The sequence below is a fragment of the Penicillium digitatum genome, chromosome 6 (assembly GCF_016767815.1).
Source record: "Penicillium digitatum chromosome 6, complete sequence".
Taxonomy (NCBI): Eukaryota; Fungi; Ascomycota; class Eurotiomycetes; order Eurotiales; family Aspergillaceae; genus Penicillium; species Penicillium digitatum.
Window position 1 is genome coordinate 1550123 of NC_089389.1, and position 18157 is coordinate 1568279.

The 18157-nt window shown below is 50.0% G+C and overlaps 1 protein-coding gene across 1 annotated transcript; it reads left to right on the forward strand.

The window, feature by feature from the left end:
• Positions 1-447: 447 nt before the first annotated feature.
• Pdw03_5571 (HC-toxin synthetase) lies at positions 448-16956 on the forward strand (the record flags this gene model as incomplete). Its single annotated transcript, XM_066101094.1, has 5 exons — positions 448-1016; positions 1080-12937; positions 13013-14107; positions 14169-15177; positions 15255-16956. The coding sequence occupies 5 exons, from the start codon at positions 448-450 to the stop codon at positions 16954-16956; spliced, it is 16233 nt and encodes a 5410-aa protein (XP_065958034.1).
• Positions 16957-18157: the final 1201 nt, after the last annotated feature.

Sequence of the window (18157 nt, forward strand, 5' to 3'; positions counted from 1 at the left end):
CTTTTCAATCTGATTGCGGATTGATAGTGCCCTGAAGAAAACGGGGAAGTGACGGTGATCATCTGTTGTGATACACCAGATCTACTGTTCCGTATGTGGCTTATGGCACATTCCAAGGTCTGCGCTGAAGTGGGCCCTCGGGGCCTCGGGACCATTCCGATTAATGGCAGGTCTGCATCGTAGAACACAACGTGCTCTGTGAGACAAGAGCGGTGAAACCAGTCATTTCTGACCGCATGGCTCTAACCCGATCTTGCATGTGCATGAATTGCCGGGTACGCACTATCGAACGGATATTCACAAAGTAGAGGTGATCCCTGGCTCTTTCAATACTTCATCGCTGATACCGAGAGACCAGCGTTGTCGGAATTGAGATTAAGAGTCGATGACAACTTTTTCTGGCAGCTCTGGAACTACAACCTCCGAGAATCTTGATAGCCCATTAAAATGGTTGCAACAAAGACGAACGCACCTAATGCTACATCACCTTCATTGCAAGAACTTGATGAGATCTGGGTTGGCAATGCTGTTGTCCCAGAGTCTATCATAGGTTGCGTGCATGATTTGATAACTGAGGTGGCGCAAAGACAACCAGATGCCCTCGCGGTTTGCGCGTGGGATGGAGATTTTACCTATGCTCAACTGTCCACTTTGAGCGATCATGTTGCTCATCATATCTGTGAAATTGGCATTCCACCGAGGTCCCCAATCACCCTTCTTTTTCCCAAATCGCGATGGACATGTGTTGCGATGTTGGGTATCATCAAAGCCGGATGCGCAGCTATTGCCCTTGATTCCACGCATCCAGATGCAAGAATTCGATCCATTATTAGCCATGCGCAGCCAAAGGCTATGATCTGTTGTGCAACTACTCGAAAAAGAGCATCTCGTTTGGGCGATTTACCCTTCCTTCAGCTCGACGATAGTTTGTTGGAGATCGCGGATACCGTAAAACAACAGACGATCGCTTTGCCTGTGGTATCTTCAAGAGACATAGTCTACATATCTTTCACCTCGTAAGTGATACATAACCCGATTATGTAGGGAGTAAGAGCGCTAACTTTGATGCTTCAAACCAGCGGAACTACTGGCGAACCTAAGGGAGCATGTATTAGCCATGACAACGTGAGAAGTGCTGTACATCACCAAGGAAAAGCTCTTGGCTTCCATTCAGAGTCGCGTGTCTTCGACTTTGCACCTTACTCCTTTGACGTGGCCTGGAGTAATGTAATTCACACGCTGTGCGCAGGCGGCTGTCTGTGCATTGCCAACGAGCAACATATGGTGAATAATCTATCAGCGGCTATTACGGCCTTTGCGGCTACACTGATCAATGTCACCCCCACTGTTCTGCGAACAGTTAAATCGGTCCCACCGACACTTCAAACTGTACTTTTGAGTGGAGAGATGCCGTATCGAGAAAATGTGACCCAGTGGGCTGGCCGTGTTTGTCTACTCAATACATACGGTCCCACTGAGTGTACTTGGAAATGCACCTTCTCACGCCTCAACCGCTGCGAGGAAGGCCGGCCGGACATCGGGAGAGGAGTAGGATTCTGCCTTTGGATTGTCAACGTCAACGATAGTAGCCAGCTTGTTCCCCTTGGAACCCCGGGAGAATTATACCTTGAGGGACCCATGGTTGGCCAAGGGTACTTGTTCAATCAAGAAAAGACCAGGGATGCGTTCATCGACAACCCACCGTGGCTTTTATCGGGGAGCCCTGCTGTCCCGGGACGGCAAGGCCGTCTGTATAGGACCGGCGACTTGGTCAAGGCCCGCTCGGATGGAAGCATCATGTTTCTAGGGCGGAAGAATGTCTCTCAATTGAAGATCAGAGGTCAAAGGATTGAAATTGGCGACGTGGAGCACCATGCGCGTGCATGTCTTAATGATACACTGACGATCATTGCGGATATTGTGCTCCCCCAGGGAAGCGATACTGCAATGCTTGCACTCTTCGTGCGGACTAAGAACAATGACCCAGAAACGATCAAAACAGTGATGAATAATCTTGTGCACGATTTAGACGGCGTATTGCCAGCATTCATGCTCCCTAGCATCTATCTCCCCGTCGAAGATATACCAGTGGCTGCCACGGGCAAAGTTGACCGGCGAAAACTGCGAGAGCTGGGAGATAGCTTGTCCTTAAAGCAGCTTCTTCAACTACAGGCAACCATCCTGCCGGTTCAAGAATACCGTAACCCATCAACTGTCATGGAGGAGCAACTTCGTGAGCTCTGGGCGCACGTACTAAAAATACCTTCGATGGGAATCAGCGTCACAGATAGTTTCTTCCGCTTGGGAGGAGACTCGGTTGCAGCCATGATGTTGGTTGCGGCAGCGCGGAATGTCAACTTATCCATAACGGTGGCAGATGTGTTCAAGAGTCCAGTGTTGAGTGAACTTGCCCTAGTTATCATGGAGGACTCATTTTCTTCTGGGGCAGAAGGAATCACCCCATTCTCTCTGATGGACGGTCTTACCGAGACTCGGAGAATATGTGAGGAGGCTTCTAAACTCTGCAACATCGAGTTTCCCCAAGTCGAGGATATATATCCTTGCACCGCGCTCCAACAGGGCATGCTCTCTATCACAGCTCGAAGTGAAACCAACAACGTTGCACGGACACTGTTCGAACTTCCTAGCCACACAGATATTTCACGATTCGAAAAGGCATGGCAAAAAACTCAGCATCAAGCATCAATCCTGCGAACACGGGTCATCGACCTAACCAGCAATGGCCTTGTTCAAGTCGTTGTCGACTCCCCTATCACGCTGGGTAGATACGAGAGTATCCCCGACTTCATCGAAGGCTTCATTCCGATGGGACTGGGGGTCCCTCTGTGTCGGGCTGGCCTGATTTCCGGAGAAGCAACCAGTCTGATTTTGGAGATGCACCATTCGATCTTCGATGGCTGGTCGAATAAGCTGATCTTGGGTACTATTGAAGCTGAATACCACAAAAAGGTGATCCCCGCGTCTTTGCTGCCCTTCCGGTCGTTCGTGAAATATACAAAAGAGATGAATAAAGAAGCATCATCGCTCTATTGGAAGACCTATCTGGAAGGATGGTCTGAAACGAAGTCTTTTCCTTCTCCGGGGTATCGACCAGGGGAAAAGCTTGACTTTAACTATAGCGTCTCTGAAATGCCGTGGAAAAATTCTGGAACCACACCATCCTCGGTCGTCAGAGCAGCATTGGCCCTGTTACTGGCCTCATATACAAATTCCAATGATGTTAGGTATGGTGCCACGATCAGCGGCAGACAGGCTTCCATTGCTGGGATCGAACGAATTGCAGGGCCGACTATCGCAACTGTGCCAGTCCGCGCTAAATTTGACTGGAATCAAACAGTCGAGAGCTGGCTTGAACAGGTTCAAAGACAGGGAGTAGAGGCCACTGAGCACGAGCAGCTGGGGCTGCAGGAGATTGCTGGATTGGTTGAAGATGTCAACCTTTTCCAGCTGCTTCTGGTAGTCCAGCCGGCTCAGCAGGCAAACAGCTATGAGAATGACGGCCTTTTCAGCCAAGCAAGCAGTGTTGTTAGCAGCTCTGATCAGCCCGGCAGTTTGAAAGTAGTTTCCAAGGACGGAGAAGCAGATACTGTGGGCATGTACAATCCATATGCGATGATGATTGTTTGCCAATTACACGATTCTGGGTTTGAACTGAAGATTAACTTTGATGCTGGTGCTATAGCAGCCAATCAAGTCCAGAGAATGTCAATCCAAATTGAACATTTGCTGCGACAGCTATGCTCAGAGGATTGCACTCAGATGAACCTACGCGATATGGCAGTTGTCACCAAGGACGACTTGGCTGATATTTGGACATGGAACGCATCGCAGCTGGAGCCCAAGTTTGAATCTATCATCGAAGGTCTTCATCGGCAAATTGTTTTAAAGCCAGAAGCAATTTTGATATCTGCGTGGGACCAGCAGTTGACAGCCCAAAAGGTGGGTGCTTGGTCTGTAACGCTTTCTAGTCGACTTCTTCACAAAGGTGTACTTCCTGGGTCGATTGTTGTCCTGACTTTTGAAAAAAGTGCTTGGCAGCCACTGATTATGCTTGCAGCCCTCAGAATTGGGGCAACTGTCCTGCCGATGTCTGTACCAGTTTCCAAAATTCGAGCCCTCCAAATTGTTGAGAGCTTGCAGCCCCAGATTGTTGTCACCTCCACGTCGTCTGATTCGTCTCCATTCCACAAGTCAATCCAAGTCCTTAGTATCATTGACCTCATCACGCCGGAAAAGGAAGGATCCGATGTTGTTCTCACATCCCCACCATATTGTCATCTGCCTAGCGATCATGCTCTTATTCTGTTTACTTCTGGGTCTACAGGAACACCCAAGGCTATCGCATGGAGTCACAGAGCTTTATCAACTAACATTGAAGCTGCCATCGCGGCATTTGGACTGACTGATGCGAGCCGAGTCTTCCAGTTTGCCGGTTATGATTTTGATGTGAGCACGGTGGAGACTCTGGCTACCTTGCTCGCTGGAGGTTGCCTGTGCATCCCATCAGAGACAGACCGAAAGAATCGGCTGACGGACGCAATCAACAATTACAACGCCAATTGGATGTGTTTGACCCCGTCTGTGTCAGAGACCATGAACCCAGGTGACTTGTCATCTATGCAAAAAGTGGTATTTGCGGGCGAGAAGCTCGAGCACAAAACTGCTCTTCGCTGGCTAGACAAACAAAAAACTGTTTATAACTGGTACGGGCCAGCGGAAGCTTCGGTTGCTACTTCTTGCCTTGTAAACTCCGATCGCTGGCGTCCAGGGATGATCGGGCAAGCTCGTGCTGGGTTAGCGTGGCTTGTCGACCCGAAAGACCCAAACTTGCTTGCTCCAGTGGGAGCAGTAGCCGAATTGTGTATGGAGGGCTCCATGCTAGCTCAATATGCTGGAGCCAACGGCGCTTTGTTGAACAGAGAGAATCTCATTTTCCCATCGTGGCTCCAAGATGGCTACTGGAAGACCCCTGGTCGGCCAGGTCCAGTATATCGTACAGGTGATCTAGTTACCTACGACTCGGATGGTCGTATCATCTACCTTGGGCGCCTCCAAGATTCTCAACGAAAGATCCGAGGCCAGAGGGTTGACCTGGGAGAAATAGAGCGGTGCACCCAAGAGTTTCTGACCGGTCTAGTGGAAATAAGGCTTGTCGCAGAGATAATCTCTCCCGCTTTCGGTGACAACGATACGTTGGCCCTCTTTATCAGTCCTGCTGACGCGTATCACCGCGCAGACCCTCAAGCATATCTTCAAAGTGCATGGCCGGTTGATGCTTTGGAAAATAATCTTGCTAGAATTCTCCCATCCTACATGATTCCCAGGATATACATACCGCTTAGTGAAATTCCTATTGGTCCAACGGGAAAGACAGACAGGCGCCGATTGCGAGAGATTGGAAGTTCCCTCACGTTGGCGCAACTTGCAGAACTGCAACCAACTCGAAAGAAAGCCAGAAAGGTGACCACAGATAACGAAAAAAGAGTACAGCAAATGTGGGCTCACGTGCTAGGACTTGAGCCGGATGTTATATATGCAACCGACCACTTCCTTCGCTTGGGAGGAGACTCAATCAGCGCCATGCGCCTCGTGGGAATGGCCCGTACCCAGGGCTTCTCCCTCACTGTTGCTGATGTGTTCGATTTTTCCGAGCTAGAGAGGATGGCCGAGAAAATTGTCCACGTTGAGGGCCATACGAATATGCAAGACATCCCCCCATTCTCCCTTTTACCCTTGGAGGTGAAAGAGTCATACTGTCGATCACATGTTGCCCAGATTTGTTCGGTCTCGCCAGATCAAGTTCTCGATGTCTACCCCTGCACAGCACTTCAAGAGGGATTGCTAGCTTTGGGAGCCAGAAGACAGGGACAGTATGTATCTCGTAGTGTATTGCCACTGCAAACCGATATTGATCCAGACCGACTTAAATGTGCCTGGGAAAAGACAACAGCCAAACTGTCTATAATACGAACCCGAATAGTGGATCTCCCCGGCAAAGGGCTTGTGCAGGTTGTCCTCAGTGACACACCATGGAGATTTGGTGAGACAATCCAGCAGTACTTGCAAGACGACGAAACAGAGCATATGTCTCTAGGTACCCAGCTCTGTCGTGCAGCCATCATCGATCGCACGTTCATCTTCACCATTCATCACTGCTTGTACGATGGCAGCTCACTGCCCATGGTTCTCGAAGAACTCCAGGCTCAGTATTATGATCAGCCAGGAAGGACAGTCACTGGAGTGGAGCATTTCATTCGCCACTTGAGTCAGAACAATACCCAGGAATCGGACAATTTTTGGAAGGCTCAGCTGTCTCGCGCTGAATTCCGTTCATTCCCCGTCCTGCCATTCAACAAGTATGAGCCACAAGCCAGTGACTTTATGGAGCATCCGATTGCTTTGGACTGGCCTTCCAAGGGAGCGACCCCATCCACAATCCTCCGCGCAGCTTGGGCGGTCCTCGCATCACAGTATGTGGCCTCCAGCGATGTCATCTTTGGTGTAACAGTGAGTGGAAGACAGGCAAATGTAAACGGCATGGAGAACTGCGTAGCGCCAACTATTGCAACGGTTCCAATTGCTGTGTCAATTGATTGGGAGAGTACGGTTGAGACATTCCTCCAAGGCCTGCAAAAACAAGGACTGGATATTATGTCCTATGAGCAATACGGCTTGCCAAACATTCAGCGAGCAAACGGCGACCGCAATTCTGGGCTATTCCAGACTTTGCTGGTGGTTCAGCCAATAACCAGAGGGAACAGCCTGTATGAAGACAGCCGGTTGTTCAAGGCACGCAGCTATGCCTCCAGTTTGGGCACCATGGGTATTGATCCTTTCAATGTCTACGGCTTGATGGTGATCTTTCAGCTTACTACCTCTGGTCTTAACATTCAAATGAGTTTTGATCCGAAGATGACTGATAGGCGGCAGATAAAACAAATTATACATCAGTTGGAGACAGTCATTCGCCAGTTATGTACAAAGTCTCCCGACCGGATGACAATGAACACCATTCAGACAGCAAGTGAGCTCGACCTGGAGCGCTTCTGGGCCCAGAACACAGATCTACCTCCGGATCCAACAACGTTTGTACCAGACAAGATAAGTTCATGTGCCAAAATGCACCCCGAGGCTATCGCCATTGACGCATGGGACGGCCAGTTCACATACGGTGAGCTGGATCGCGTTTCTACTGTTGTCGCGCGCAAGTTAATTCTGCACCTAGGAGTCAAGAAAGGGTCTATTGTGCCTTTGTGCTTTGTCAAGTCTCGATACACGCCACTAGCTCAGGTTGCGGTCTGGAAAGCTGGTGCAGTGACCCTGCTACAATCAGTAGACATGCCTGAGCAGAGAATGAATCGGAATTTCCAGCACCTTGGTGTAGAAGTTGCCCTGGCTTCACCTGAGCGCTTGGCGACGGTCTCAAGGTACGCTCGCTGTATTACCATGGAGCAAATATTGGATACTCCCTTGGAAGAAACTATCACGCCACTACCAGTGCTCGATATGGATAGCCCAGCCTCAATTCTGGTGTCCTCCGGTAGCACCGGTGAGCCGAAACATGTTCTTTGGAGTCACCGCGCTCTGGCTGCAAACGCAGAGGAACCGACCCAGCGTTTGTTGGTAACCCACTCCTCACGCATCTTCCAATTCTCATCATACGATTTCGACGTTGCTACCCTAGAAACAATCATTGGGCTCACTCACACGGCTTGTCTCTGTATTCCATCAGAAGCTCAACGTCTTGATGGTATTGCGGCTGCAATTAACCACTTCGGGGCGAACTGGGCATTTATTACCCCGTCCACTGCCCGGTTGCTGCGACCGCAAGATGTGCCGGGGCTGTCCACCATCGTTATGGGAGGTGAGAACGTGTTGCAGAGTGATGTCAAGAGGTGGAAGGGGTTCTGCGCTGTCCGCAACTGGTACGGGCCTGCCGAATTCCCTGCAGTTACCGTCTACCCGGCCGATGAGCCCAACTGGTCCAGCGGTGTGGTTGCACACATCGACTCGTGTCGCTGCTGGCTTGTAGATCCTCAGAACCCCCACAGACTTGTTCCATTTGGTGCGATCGGTGAGATTGTGGTGCAGGGACCTGCACTCGCCAGTGGCTATGTCGGAAACGCGTCTCTCACAGATAAACACTTCTACCAAAATCCCACATTCCTCTCTCGAGATCTGGGCAGCACTCGCCCAGGAAAGCAGGGTTGTGTCTATCGGACAGGGGATTTGGCCCGATATGATTCCGACGGCTATCTGGTGTTCTTGGGGCGGAAGGATGCCCAACTGAAAGTACTTGGTCAACTAGTGGTGCCCAAAGAGGTCGAAAACCAGATTCAGAAATGCCTTGGTCAGCAAGGTGAATACACTGATGTCGTTGTTGATGCCATTTCACCCCCAGGTGGAGGCGGAATGTTGCTCGTTGGGTTTATCGTTACCCAGGAAGATGTCGACCAATTAACTAGTGGACTCACCCAGAAGCTTCAGGCGGTTCTTCCTCGCTATGCAGTCCCCTCGTGGTATATCGCACTCCCAAGTGTCCCGTTGACTACAAACGGGAAGCGAGATCGAAGACGGCTGCTTGAGATTGCTGCGTTGTCCACTCCATCTAGCCAAGGATCCACGGGACGGCTACCTATCACAACTGCTGAGATCACGTTAGCGAGCTTATGGTCTCTCACTTTAGGGATGGAGCCGGAGACAATCTCGGCCACCGACAGTTTCTTGCAGGTTGGAAATTCCATTGATGCCATGCGATTGGTAGGTATTGCTCGCCAACATGGCCTGCTGCTTACTGTCGCCGGGGTGGTGGAATATCCAATCTTAGAGGAGATGGCAAGCCTGCTGCAAAATCTCGAGGATGCAACAGATGAAAGAATTGAGCCTTTTAGTCTTTTGGATCCTGGCCTAGACCGGAAGCTCGCCCGACACCAGGCAGCGTCCGCTTGTGCTGTCGATGAGGCTGGCATTGAAGATTTATTCCCTTGCACATCTCTCCAGACTGGTTTGCTAGCTTTGACAGTAAAGTCCCATGGGGATTACACCGGTCGCAATGTGCGGGAGCTAGGACCTTCGGTAGACGTCCATCGCTTCCACGTCGCCTGGGAAGAGCTGGTCCGCACTGTTCCTATCCTCCGCACACGAATCATCGATCTTCCTGGACAGGGATTTGTTCAAGTCGTGATCCGAGAGAAAGCTGCTTGGAGCAAAGCCAGGAGTGTAGAAGAATACCTGAGCCACGATCGTCAGTTTCCCATGGGGTTGGGAACACCTCTAATGCGTTGTGGGCTGTTTTCATGCAAGACAAGTGATAAAGCCCCGGGCATTTCTGGCTCAGTGCGCTGGTCTTTTGCATTGACGATGCATCATTCGATTTATGATGGGCCAGCTTCCGCCATGATAATGGGGACGTTGAAGAGTCTTTACCATGGGGAAACGCCTCTTCGACTATGCCCTTTCCAGTCTTTCGTCAAGTACGTCTCCAGTAGGAATAAGGAAGCCGGAGTGAAGTTTTGGAAATCACAGTTTGAAGGCTGTGAAGCTTTACAATTTCCATTACTTCCTTCGGACAGTTACCAACCAAAAACGAATGCCACCAGAACTGCTGTAATTGACGATATTGAATGGCGAACAGATGGGTTCACTCCGTCAACCATCATCCGTGGAGCTTTCAGCCTCGTATGCAGCCAATATGCGATCTCATCCGACGTGGTCTTCGGCACAGTGGTTATGGGTCGTAAAGCCCCCATTCAGGGTACGGAAAGGATCGCAGGTCCAACCATTGCCACAGTTCCCGTGCGTGTGCAGATTAAAACCGGTGCCACAATTCCACAATTTCTCCAATCTATCCAAGACCAAGAGCGAGAGATGGTCCTTCATGAGCAAACAGGATTATCGAATATTCGACAAGTCAGCACTGCGGCAGAAGAGGCCTGTCGCTTCCAAACTTTGCTCGTAATCCAACCACCCGAGCAGGGTATGGACGACACTGGCTTATTTGTCGCTCGATCTGCCGAAAATGATGAGGCGACCCGATACCATAGCTTCAGCTCTTATGCGTTATCAGTAGTGTGCAACCTGGACAAAGGTCGATTGAAGGTCGAATTTTGCCATGACTCTTCTATTGTCAAGACAGAAACCATTCAAACCATGGCAGCGCACCTTGATCAGGCCCTTCGGAGCATGTGTACAAAGAAATTGCCTCACACAACGCTAGGAGATATAAACATGATGACACAGTCTCATCTGAATGACATCTGGACCTGGAACGCAAACTTGCCTGTCGCTATAGATCGATGCATGCATGACCTAATTGAGGAAGTTGCACAACGCCAGCCTGAAAAACTGGCTATCTCCGCGTGGGATGGTAATTTAACATATGCTGAGTTAGATCGGCTGTCAACCAGGCTCGCAGGCCATCTGGTATGGATGGGGGTGAGAAAGAACATGATTGTTCCGCTTTGTTTTGAGAAAAGCATGTACGCCATGCTCGCCGTCCTTGCCGTTATTAAAGCGGGTGGTGCCACTCTCCTCTTGGATCCATCACTGCCAAACTCTCGCCTTGATGATATTTTGCAGCAGGTGAGCCCCATTGTGCTATTATCATCAATATCCCAGGAACAACGCTGTTCACGATGGGTGGCTCACCCAGTAGTCTTGGGGAAGGAATCCACCTTACTTCAGGCCGATGCGGTAAATGGAACCGCCAAAAATCACAACCTGCCGTCTGTATCTCCATGTGATCTTTTATATGCCGTCTTTACAAGTGGCAGCACCGGTACCCCCAAAGGATGTCTCATGCATCACCAACAATTCACCAGTGCAGTAGTTCACCAGAAAGCCACACTTGAAATGAATTCAACAACTCGCCTATTTGATTTCTCATCCTACTCCTTTGATGCTGTCTACTGGTGCCTCTTTCACGTATGGAACGCCGGAGGCGTGTTGTGTATTCCGAGTGAGGAAGAACGGAAAAACGATTTGACTGAGAGCGTGCGCCGGTTTGAGACCACGCACATATTCTTAACTCCCTCCACTGCAAGATGGATAGACCCGCAGCGTACTCCCACGTTGCGCTATCTCTTTCTCGGGGGCGAGGCGGTCTTGCCAGAAGATCTCGCCCGATGGTCACCACATGTCAACACGTTTGAGGTATATGGACCTTCGGAATGCTCTGCTATTACTCTCTATCACCGAGTTCCTAGGGCCACATCCCCCCCTGTACACTCTATTGGGAAAGGCATCGGCGTTTTGACCTGGGTGGTAGACCCAGGGAACCAGGATCGACTAGCTCCTCTTGGGACAGTAGGTGAACTGTATCTCGAGGGACCTTTAGTGGGACAAGGATACTTCCAGAATGAAGAGAGAACAGCGGCCGCCTTCATTGAGAATCCATCCTGGCTAGGCCAGGGCTCCCCTGATGGAACAGTGCCGGGACGGCGTGGGCGGATGTATAAGACTGGTGACCTTGTCAAATATCATCCACTCACTGGAAATCTCGCTTTCGTGGGCCGAAAGGATACACAGGTCAAACTGCGAGGCCAACGAATCGAGCTTGCAGATGTTGAGCATCATATCATGCAGTGCCTAATGGATCTATCTGTGTCAGTAACTGCGCCGACGGCGGTGGCAGAGGTTATAAAGCCAAGAGCCACAGGTCAGCCAATGCTTGCCGTTTTTATCGACTGCGACAAAGCACAATTGCCCAACTTTTTGCCCTACCTCGAAGCTGAGTTGCCGAGCCGGGTACCGTCCTACATGGTGCCCGCAACTTACATCGCAACCCCATGTATGCCCATGGCGGCGAGTGGCAAGACTGACCGACGACGGTTGCGCGAGATGGGTTCCAATTTGACTCTGGAATACTTGGTGCGCAACGATGCCCCTGCAACTACAATGCCCCCCAGCACAGCCTCTGAGTGCAACCTCCAAAGTTTGTGGGTAAAAGTCCTCGGTGTACCCGCCGAGAAGATAGGGGCCGAAAGCAGCTTCGTTCGTTTGGGTGGCGACTCTATTTCGGCCATGCGGTTGGCCTCTTTGGCTCGTATGCAAGGTCTAGGCTTGTCGGTCCATAATATTCTCACCGCGCCTCGACTATCGGAGATGGCACAGGTAATGTCTGCACTGACTTCTAAAGACACCATAAAAATGGAAGTAGTCAATCCTTTCTCTCTCTTGAAGCACCCCTCAAAACAAAAAGTTATCTTGGATATCTTCGCAAGCCAATGCAACATCCATGTCAGCCAAATTGAGGACATCTTCCCATGTACGGGTGTCCAAAAGTCACTGCTCTCCATGACCGCCAAACGCGCCAACTCGTATGTCGCTCTACTCTTGCTCAAACTGAGGAAGAATGTCGATGAGTCACGATTCATGAATGCGTGGGAGATGGTAAGTAGAGCATCTGCCCCCATCCTTCGTTCTCGAATTGTGGACTGTCCAACAGAGGGGCTTGTGCAAGGTATCGTGGATGAACCGCTACACTGGGATGCCACTCAACCACTACAGCAATATCTCCACAAATATCAAACCAGACCCATGGGTCTGGCCACCCCGTTGACTCGTCTTGCAATTGTGGAGGATGAAAGCAACCGGGAACGCTATTGTTTGCTCACTCAGCATCATGCGATATATGATGGCTATTCACTGAATCTTCTCGTGGATGAGGTATCCAAGGCTTATTGTGGCTTCCTTGATGATCACACCCCAGTGGCATCATTTCAAGCTTTCATCAAGCATTTTATGGCGGCAGATGCTGAGAAGACAAAGGATTTCTGGGCTCATGAGTTTGCAAATTGCGAGGCAATCCCCTTCCCGGTATTGCCTCATGCGGAGCATCAAATCAAAGCGGACAGCACAGTACGACGCAATTTGGAGGCATTCCAGTGGCCACAGCGAGATTTCACTCCATCAACCAGTAGGTTTCTTTTATCCCCCTTCCTCCTTCTTCTACTACCTCCCCTGAATGTTGCTGACATATTTCTCTTCACAGTCATTCGTGCATCATGGGCAATCCTTACCGCGCGGTACATGGACTCGGATGATGTGATTTTTGGTGCCATGGTCACAGGCCGACAAGCTCCTCTCCAAGGCCTAGACCGAATGGTGGCGCCTCTTATAAATGCTGTGCCTGTCCGAGTCAAATTAAGTTTCCAAGAATCGGTCGATACTCTGCTCACTAACATCCAAAAGCAGTCCATTGACATGATTTTCTACGAACAGACTGAGATGCTCACAATTCGGCGCATTGATGCAAACACTGATCGCGGAAGTCGATTCAATACTCTTCTCGTTGTTCAGCCTGCAAGTCAAGGCCAATCTCTCGATCACCCAAGCGGCCCCTACGAGTACCCCAGAGAGCTAATCTCCGCAACTCAGGATCTAGATGACTCCAATCCAAATGCTATCATGGTTATATGCCAACTCACGAGCACAAATGGCCTGCAGCTTGAGTTCAGCTTTGATTCTAGGGTGATGGATGCAGCGCAAATGGAACGGATTGCCTCTCAATTCGAGCATGTCTTGCGCCAAGTATGTGTGACCACGACGCAGCCTGTCGATCACATCCAAACTCTCAGTGGTGCAGATTTAGCAGAGCTATGGGAGTGGAACTCTTCAGTCCCCCCGGCAATTCCTGAATGCGTCCACGGCTTGATTACTACAACTGCGCAGAAATATGGAGACCAGCCAGCCATCTGCGCCTGGAACGGCCACTTAACGTATTTCGAGTTGGACGAACTTTCTAATCGGTTGGCATTGAACTTGCTGGCTTTTGGGGTTGGTCCCGGTACCATCATTCCACTTTGCTTTGAGAAGTCCATGTGGCACCCGGTGGCAGCTCTTGGAGTGATGAAGTCAGGTGCTGCGTGCCTCTCAATGGACTCGACTCAACCAGAAACCCGACTACAGTCTATTATCAGACAAGTCAACCCCCGATTTGTCCTAGCCTCAGCCAAAACTGCCGGACTGGCGGGTCATTTATCTGATGCCGAGGTGATGATAATTGACCAAGATTACCTCGGGTTGGTGGCGAAAGATGTTCTCACCCGGTCTTTGCCCACAGTTCACCCATCCAATGTGCTATACGGTGTGACTCTATTCTTCTCTATTCCCTCTTTTTAATAAATCTACTAACTCTTTAATCTCAGTGGTATTTACTAGCGGCTCTACGGGAACACCTAAAGGCATTGTGACCACACATCAGAATTTTGCATCCGCTGCAGTGCATCAGGCAGAGATACTGCGTATTCAACCAGGCACACGCGTGTTTGACTTTGTCTCGTATAGCTTTGACGTATCATGGTCTAATACCCTTCAGACGTTGATCTGCGGAGGCTGTCTTTGTATTCCCGACGAGTTGGAGCGTCGAAATGACATTGCGGGGGCCTTCAATCGCATGAATTGTAACTACTCCTACTTCACCCCTTCTGTGGTGCGATCTTTGAACCCATGCAGCATGCCCGCACTCAAGATCTTGGCTATGGGAGGAGAGCCTATTCCTATTGCCGAGGTTGCTCGTTGGGAGCAGGCTGAGGCCATCATCGGCATCTATGGTCCGGCTGAGTGCGCACAGGCCCTCACATTTACTCTTCTCCGACCTAACGGGCGCAACAATCACGTAGGGCACTCTTATGGAGCCCGGACATGGCTGGTACAACCGGACCATCCCGATCGTCTGGCTGCAATTGGCGCTGTGGGAGAGCTTCTCATAGAGGGCCCTACTGTCAGTCGCGGTTATTTTGATGAATCTGACAAGACTGCAGCTGCGTATATCAAAAACCCATCCTGGTTGTTGGAAGGCACACCAAGCATTCCGGGCCGCCAAGCCACCCTGTACAAGACAGGTGACCTACTTCGATACAATTCAGATGGGTCTCTGGATTTCCTCGGCCGTAAGGACGGTATGGTCAAGCTGCGAGGCCAGCGAATTGAGCTGGCTGAAGTCGAATTCCACATCCGTGCTAACCTCCACCATCCCGACCTATGTGATGGTCTTGCGGCAGAAATTATTACCCCCAACAACAGCAGTCCCATTCTCGCCGTCTTTTTTGCCCTATCTTCCTCTGAAGAGGCAAGGTCCGAAGAAGACACTTTATCGAAGCTGACCTGTTTAATCGACGGGTTGGAAGACAGGCTCTCCAATTGCGTACCACAATAGTATGTAAACCCTGGCTCGACTCCACTTTTGTGACTCTCGATAAAAGCCACGGATGCTAACTATATCTCGTTCCTAGCATGATTCCTGGTGCCTATATCCCTATTGAAAAGATTCCAATGACTACCACGGACAAAACAGATAGAAGAACTTTACGGCAGTTGGGAGCCATTCAAACTTTGGAGAAGCTGGCAAAACTGCAGTCCCACGGGAAGACTCATCGTGCACCCAGCACCGTCATGGAACAGAAATTACAAGTCCTGTGGTCGATTGTCCTTGGAGTGGATACAAGCATCATCAATGCCGACAGCAACTTCTTCAGAATTGGTGGAGAGTCCATCTCAGCCATGCGACTGGTGGCAGCGGCACGAAATGAGAAGCGCTCCCTCACAGTCGCGGATATTTTCAACGCACCGCAACTCTGTCAACTCGCCCTCCTAGTGCAGGAAACAACTATGGAGGATGGTCTACCATCGTCGAGACCCTTTGCTTTGCTTGAATCCGATGATCCAAAGTCCTTCCTCACTCAGTTGGTCGATCCTTTCCTCGACCCAAGGGCTGGGACTGTTCTTGATGTGCTTCCTTGCACCGACTTCCAAACTTGTGCAATTTTGGATGCTTTCCAAGACCCACCCAGCCGATTGCCTCACTGGATTTTCGATCTCCCAGAAGATGTCAACTTTGCAAGGCTAGAGTGGTCTTGCCGGAAGCTAGTAGATCATCATGACATCCTTCGCATGGTGTTCATTCATGCGCACGGCCGATTCTGGCAGGTCTTGCTCGAAAACTTGAATTCCGCGTATGACAACTTCCAGGCAAATAATGATGAGGATATTACGGCTTTCGTTGATTCCATCTGTGAGCTGGATCGAAAAAGAATTCGAACCTTGGGCTCTTCGTTCATTCGATTCATGGCAGTCCGGAGTCCATCTGGGCAGCACCGACTCATTTTCCGGATCTCGCACGCCCAGTTCGACGGCTTTAGCTGGAACACGGTTCTCCGCAATCTCTCTTCACTCTACTGTGGCGAAACTCCCCCTGATCAACCGAAGTTCACCCAGTATATTACCTATAGAGAGGACAATAAGGCAGGTGCCTTCACTTACTGGACCTCGCGCCTTAAACACACTCCAAATCCCAACTGGAGTAGTGTAAACTATTCCAACTGTGCGTACAGTACCAAGGACCGTCTGACCATGAAAGCGACGATCCCAATACCCAAAGGCAGTTTGGTTGAGGGGATGTCACCCGCAACTCTCTTCCATGCTGCTTGTGCTATGGTGTTGTCCCGCCAGTACCAACAAGCTCACGTTGTCTTCGGTCGTCTGGTCACTGGCCGGTCTATGCTACCGAGCATGCTACCAAATGTGGTCGGTCCGTCTATGACCGAGATCCCTATCAGCGTGCACATTGATGAAAATGCTGCTCTTCCGGATATTGCATTGCAGTTGCAGCGTCAGCTCATTGAAGATTCCCGATATGAAACCGCCGGGATGGAGGAAATTATCAGGAACTGCACTGACTGGCCCGATCATGTAAAGGATTTTGGCTGGCGGACCTCTTTCCAGCAAGACGATGATCGTCATTTCACTTTCCTTGGGACAAAAAGTCGAATATCGTTCTACGAGCCAGATCTGCTACCTCGAAACCGACCGGAAATCTATGCTACCCCACGGGATGGGATGCTGGATCTTGAATTTGAGGGCAATCGCCAGTTGATCACTGAGGTTGATGTTCAACGATTTATTCAAGGTCTGAAAACAGTTCTGAGTACCGTTTGACCTCTGATTGGACCACCGGCCATTTGTACATCTTTCTCTCTACTCCAGATTTCCATATTATCAAGATGTCCAAAGATCTCGTACCCGTTTGAATGTCTTGCTCCGATCTCTAATCCTGCCAAGCGTACCGAAGGTTGTTTAGGTTGTTTTAATCCCTACCAGTCTCTATCCTCGTTCCGCCCTTCCCTCTCGTGAACCTGTAAGCCCAGAGGGTAACAGTCAAGCTCACTTCAACCAGGTCGAAAACAAGCGTGCCGCCCAGTCTGATTGCACAATCCGTCCACGCTAAAGATCTTGGCAAGGATATGACTGTAACGACAATTGCCAAAGACAAAATCCAACGGAAGTTGGATCCAAAATGGCTGGTAGAGGTACCCATCGAGGTAATGTCGCAAGAAGAATAGCCGAGATATTGGCAACTAAGACCGTCCAATATGTAGGTCCAGTCTAGTTCATTCTTATCGGCACTTACCTTCACCATCGCTCGAATGATTTTTGCCACGATCTAGACGATCTTCTCGGGACTGCTAGTATCATTTTTATCATTTTTACCGAAAGACGTACGCGCAGCCCGCGTCGCATTGCGCGAAGTCTGCGTCTCAGCGGTACCGGGCTCTACCGACGTTCTGTAAACGGCCGAAGATTCGTGATATACCTATCTTCGGGCCTTCTGCTCCTTGGCTCTGAAGTAAGCTCATCCAAATCAAGGAGTGCGACTGGCGTTTCTTGATCGGCATGCTGCTCTTCTTTACTTTCCCGGGCTGACGATGGGATTGTAGATGTGGATCACCAGACTCTCTTTCACCAACTCGAGTAGCATCTTGAAACGGGAACATTCTAGAAAGACGCGAAATTCCAGCCAACATTGACGGTGTACCATGGTACTCTGTAGATGGAGCCTTGGGGCTTTCCTGTACACCCCACTAGTCTTCCCATGTGACGCATATCTTGTCTTCATCGGCGAACTCCCGAACGTCGACCTTTTTTTTTTTATTTCGGTACAACTTCTGCTCGAGTGGTATGAGTTCTGAGAGGATCGCGGATGATGTCGGAGCTCATCATGGGGTAGAGATCGGAGGATCAATGCCGCGATCGAGTGAAGAGACCTCTCAGGTTGAGACAAAACTAAGATCTGTTTCCTTGTTTTTTTTTTTTTTTTTTTTTTAATGTTTTTTTTTTATCTCAACAAAATCGAGACGTC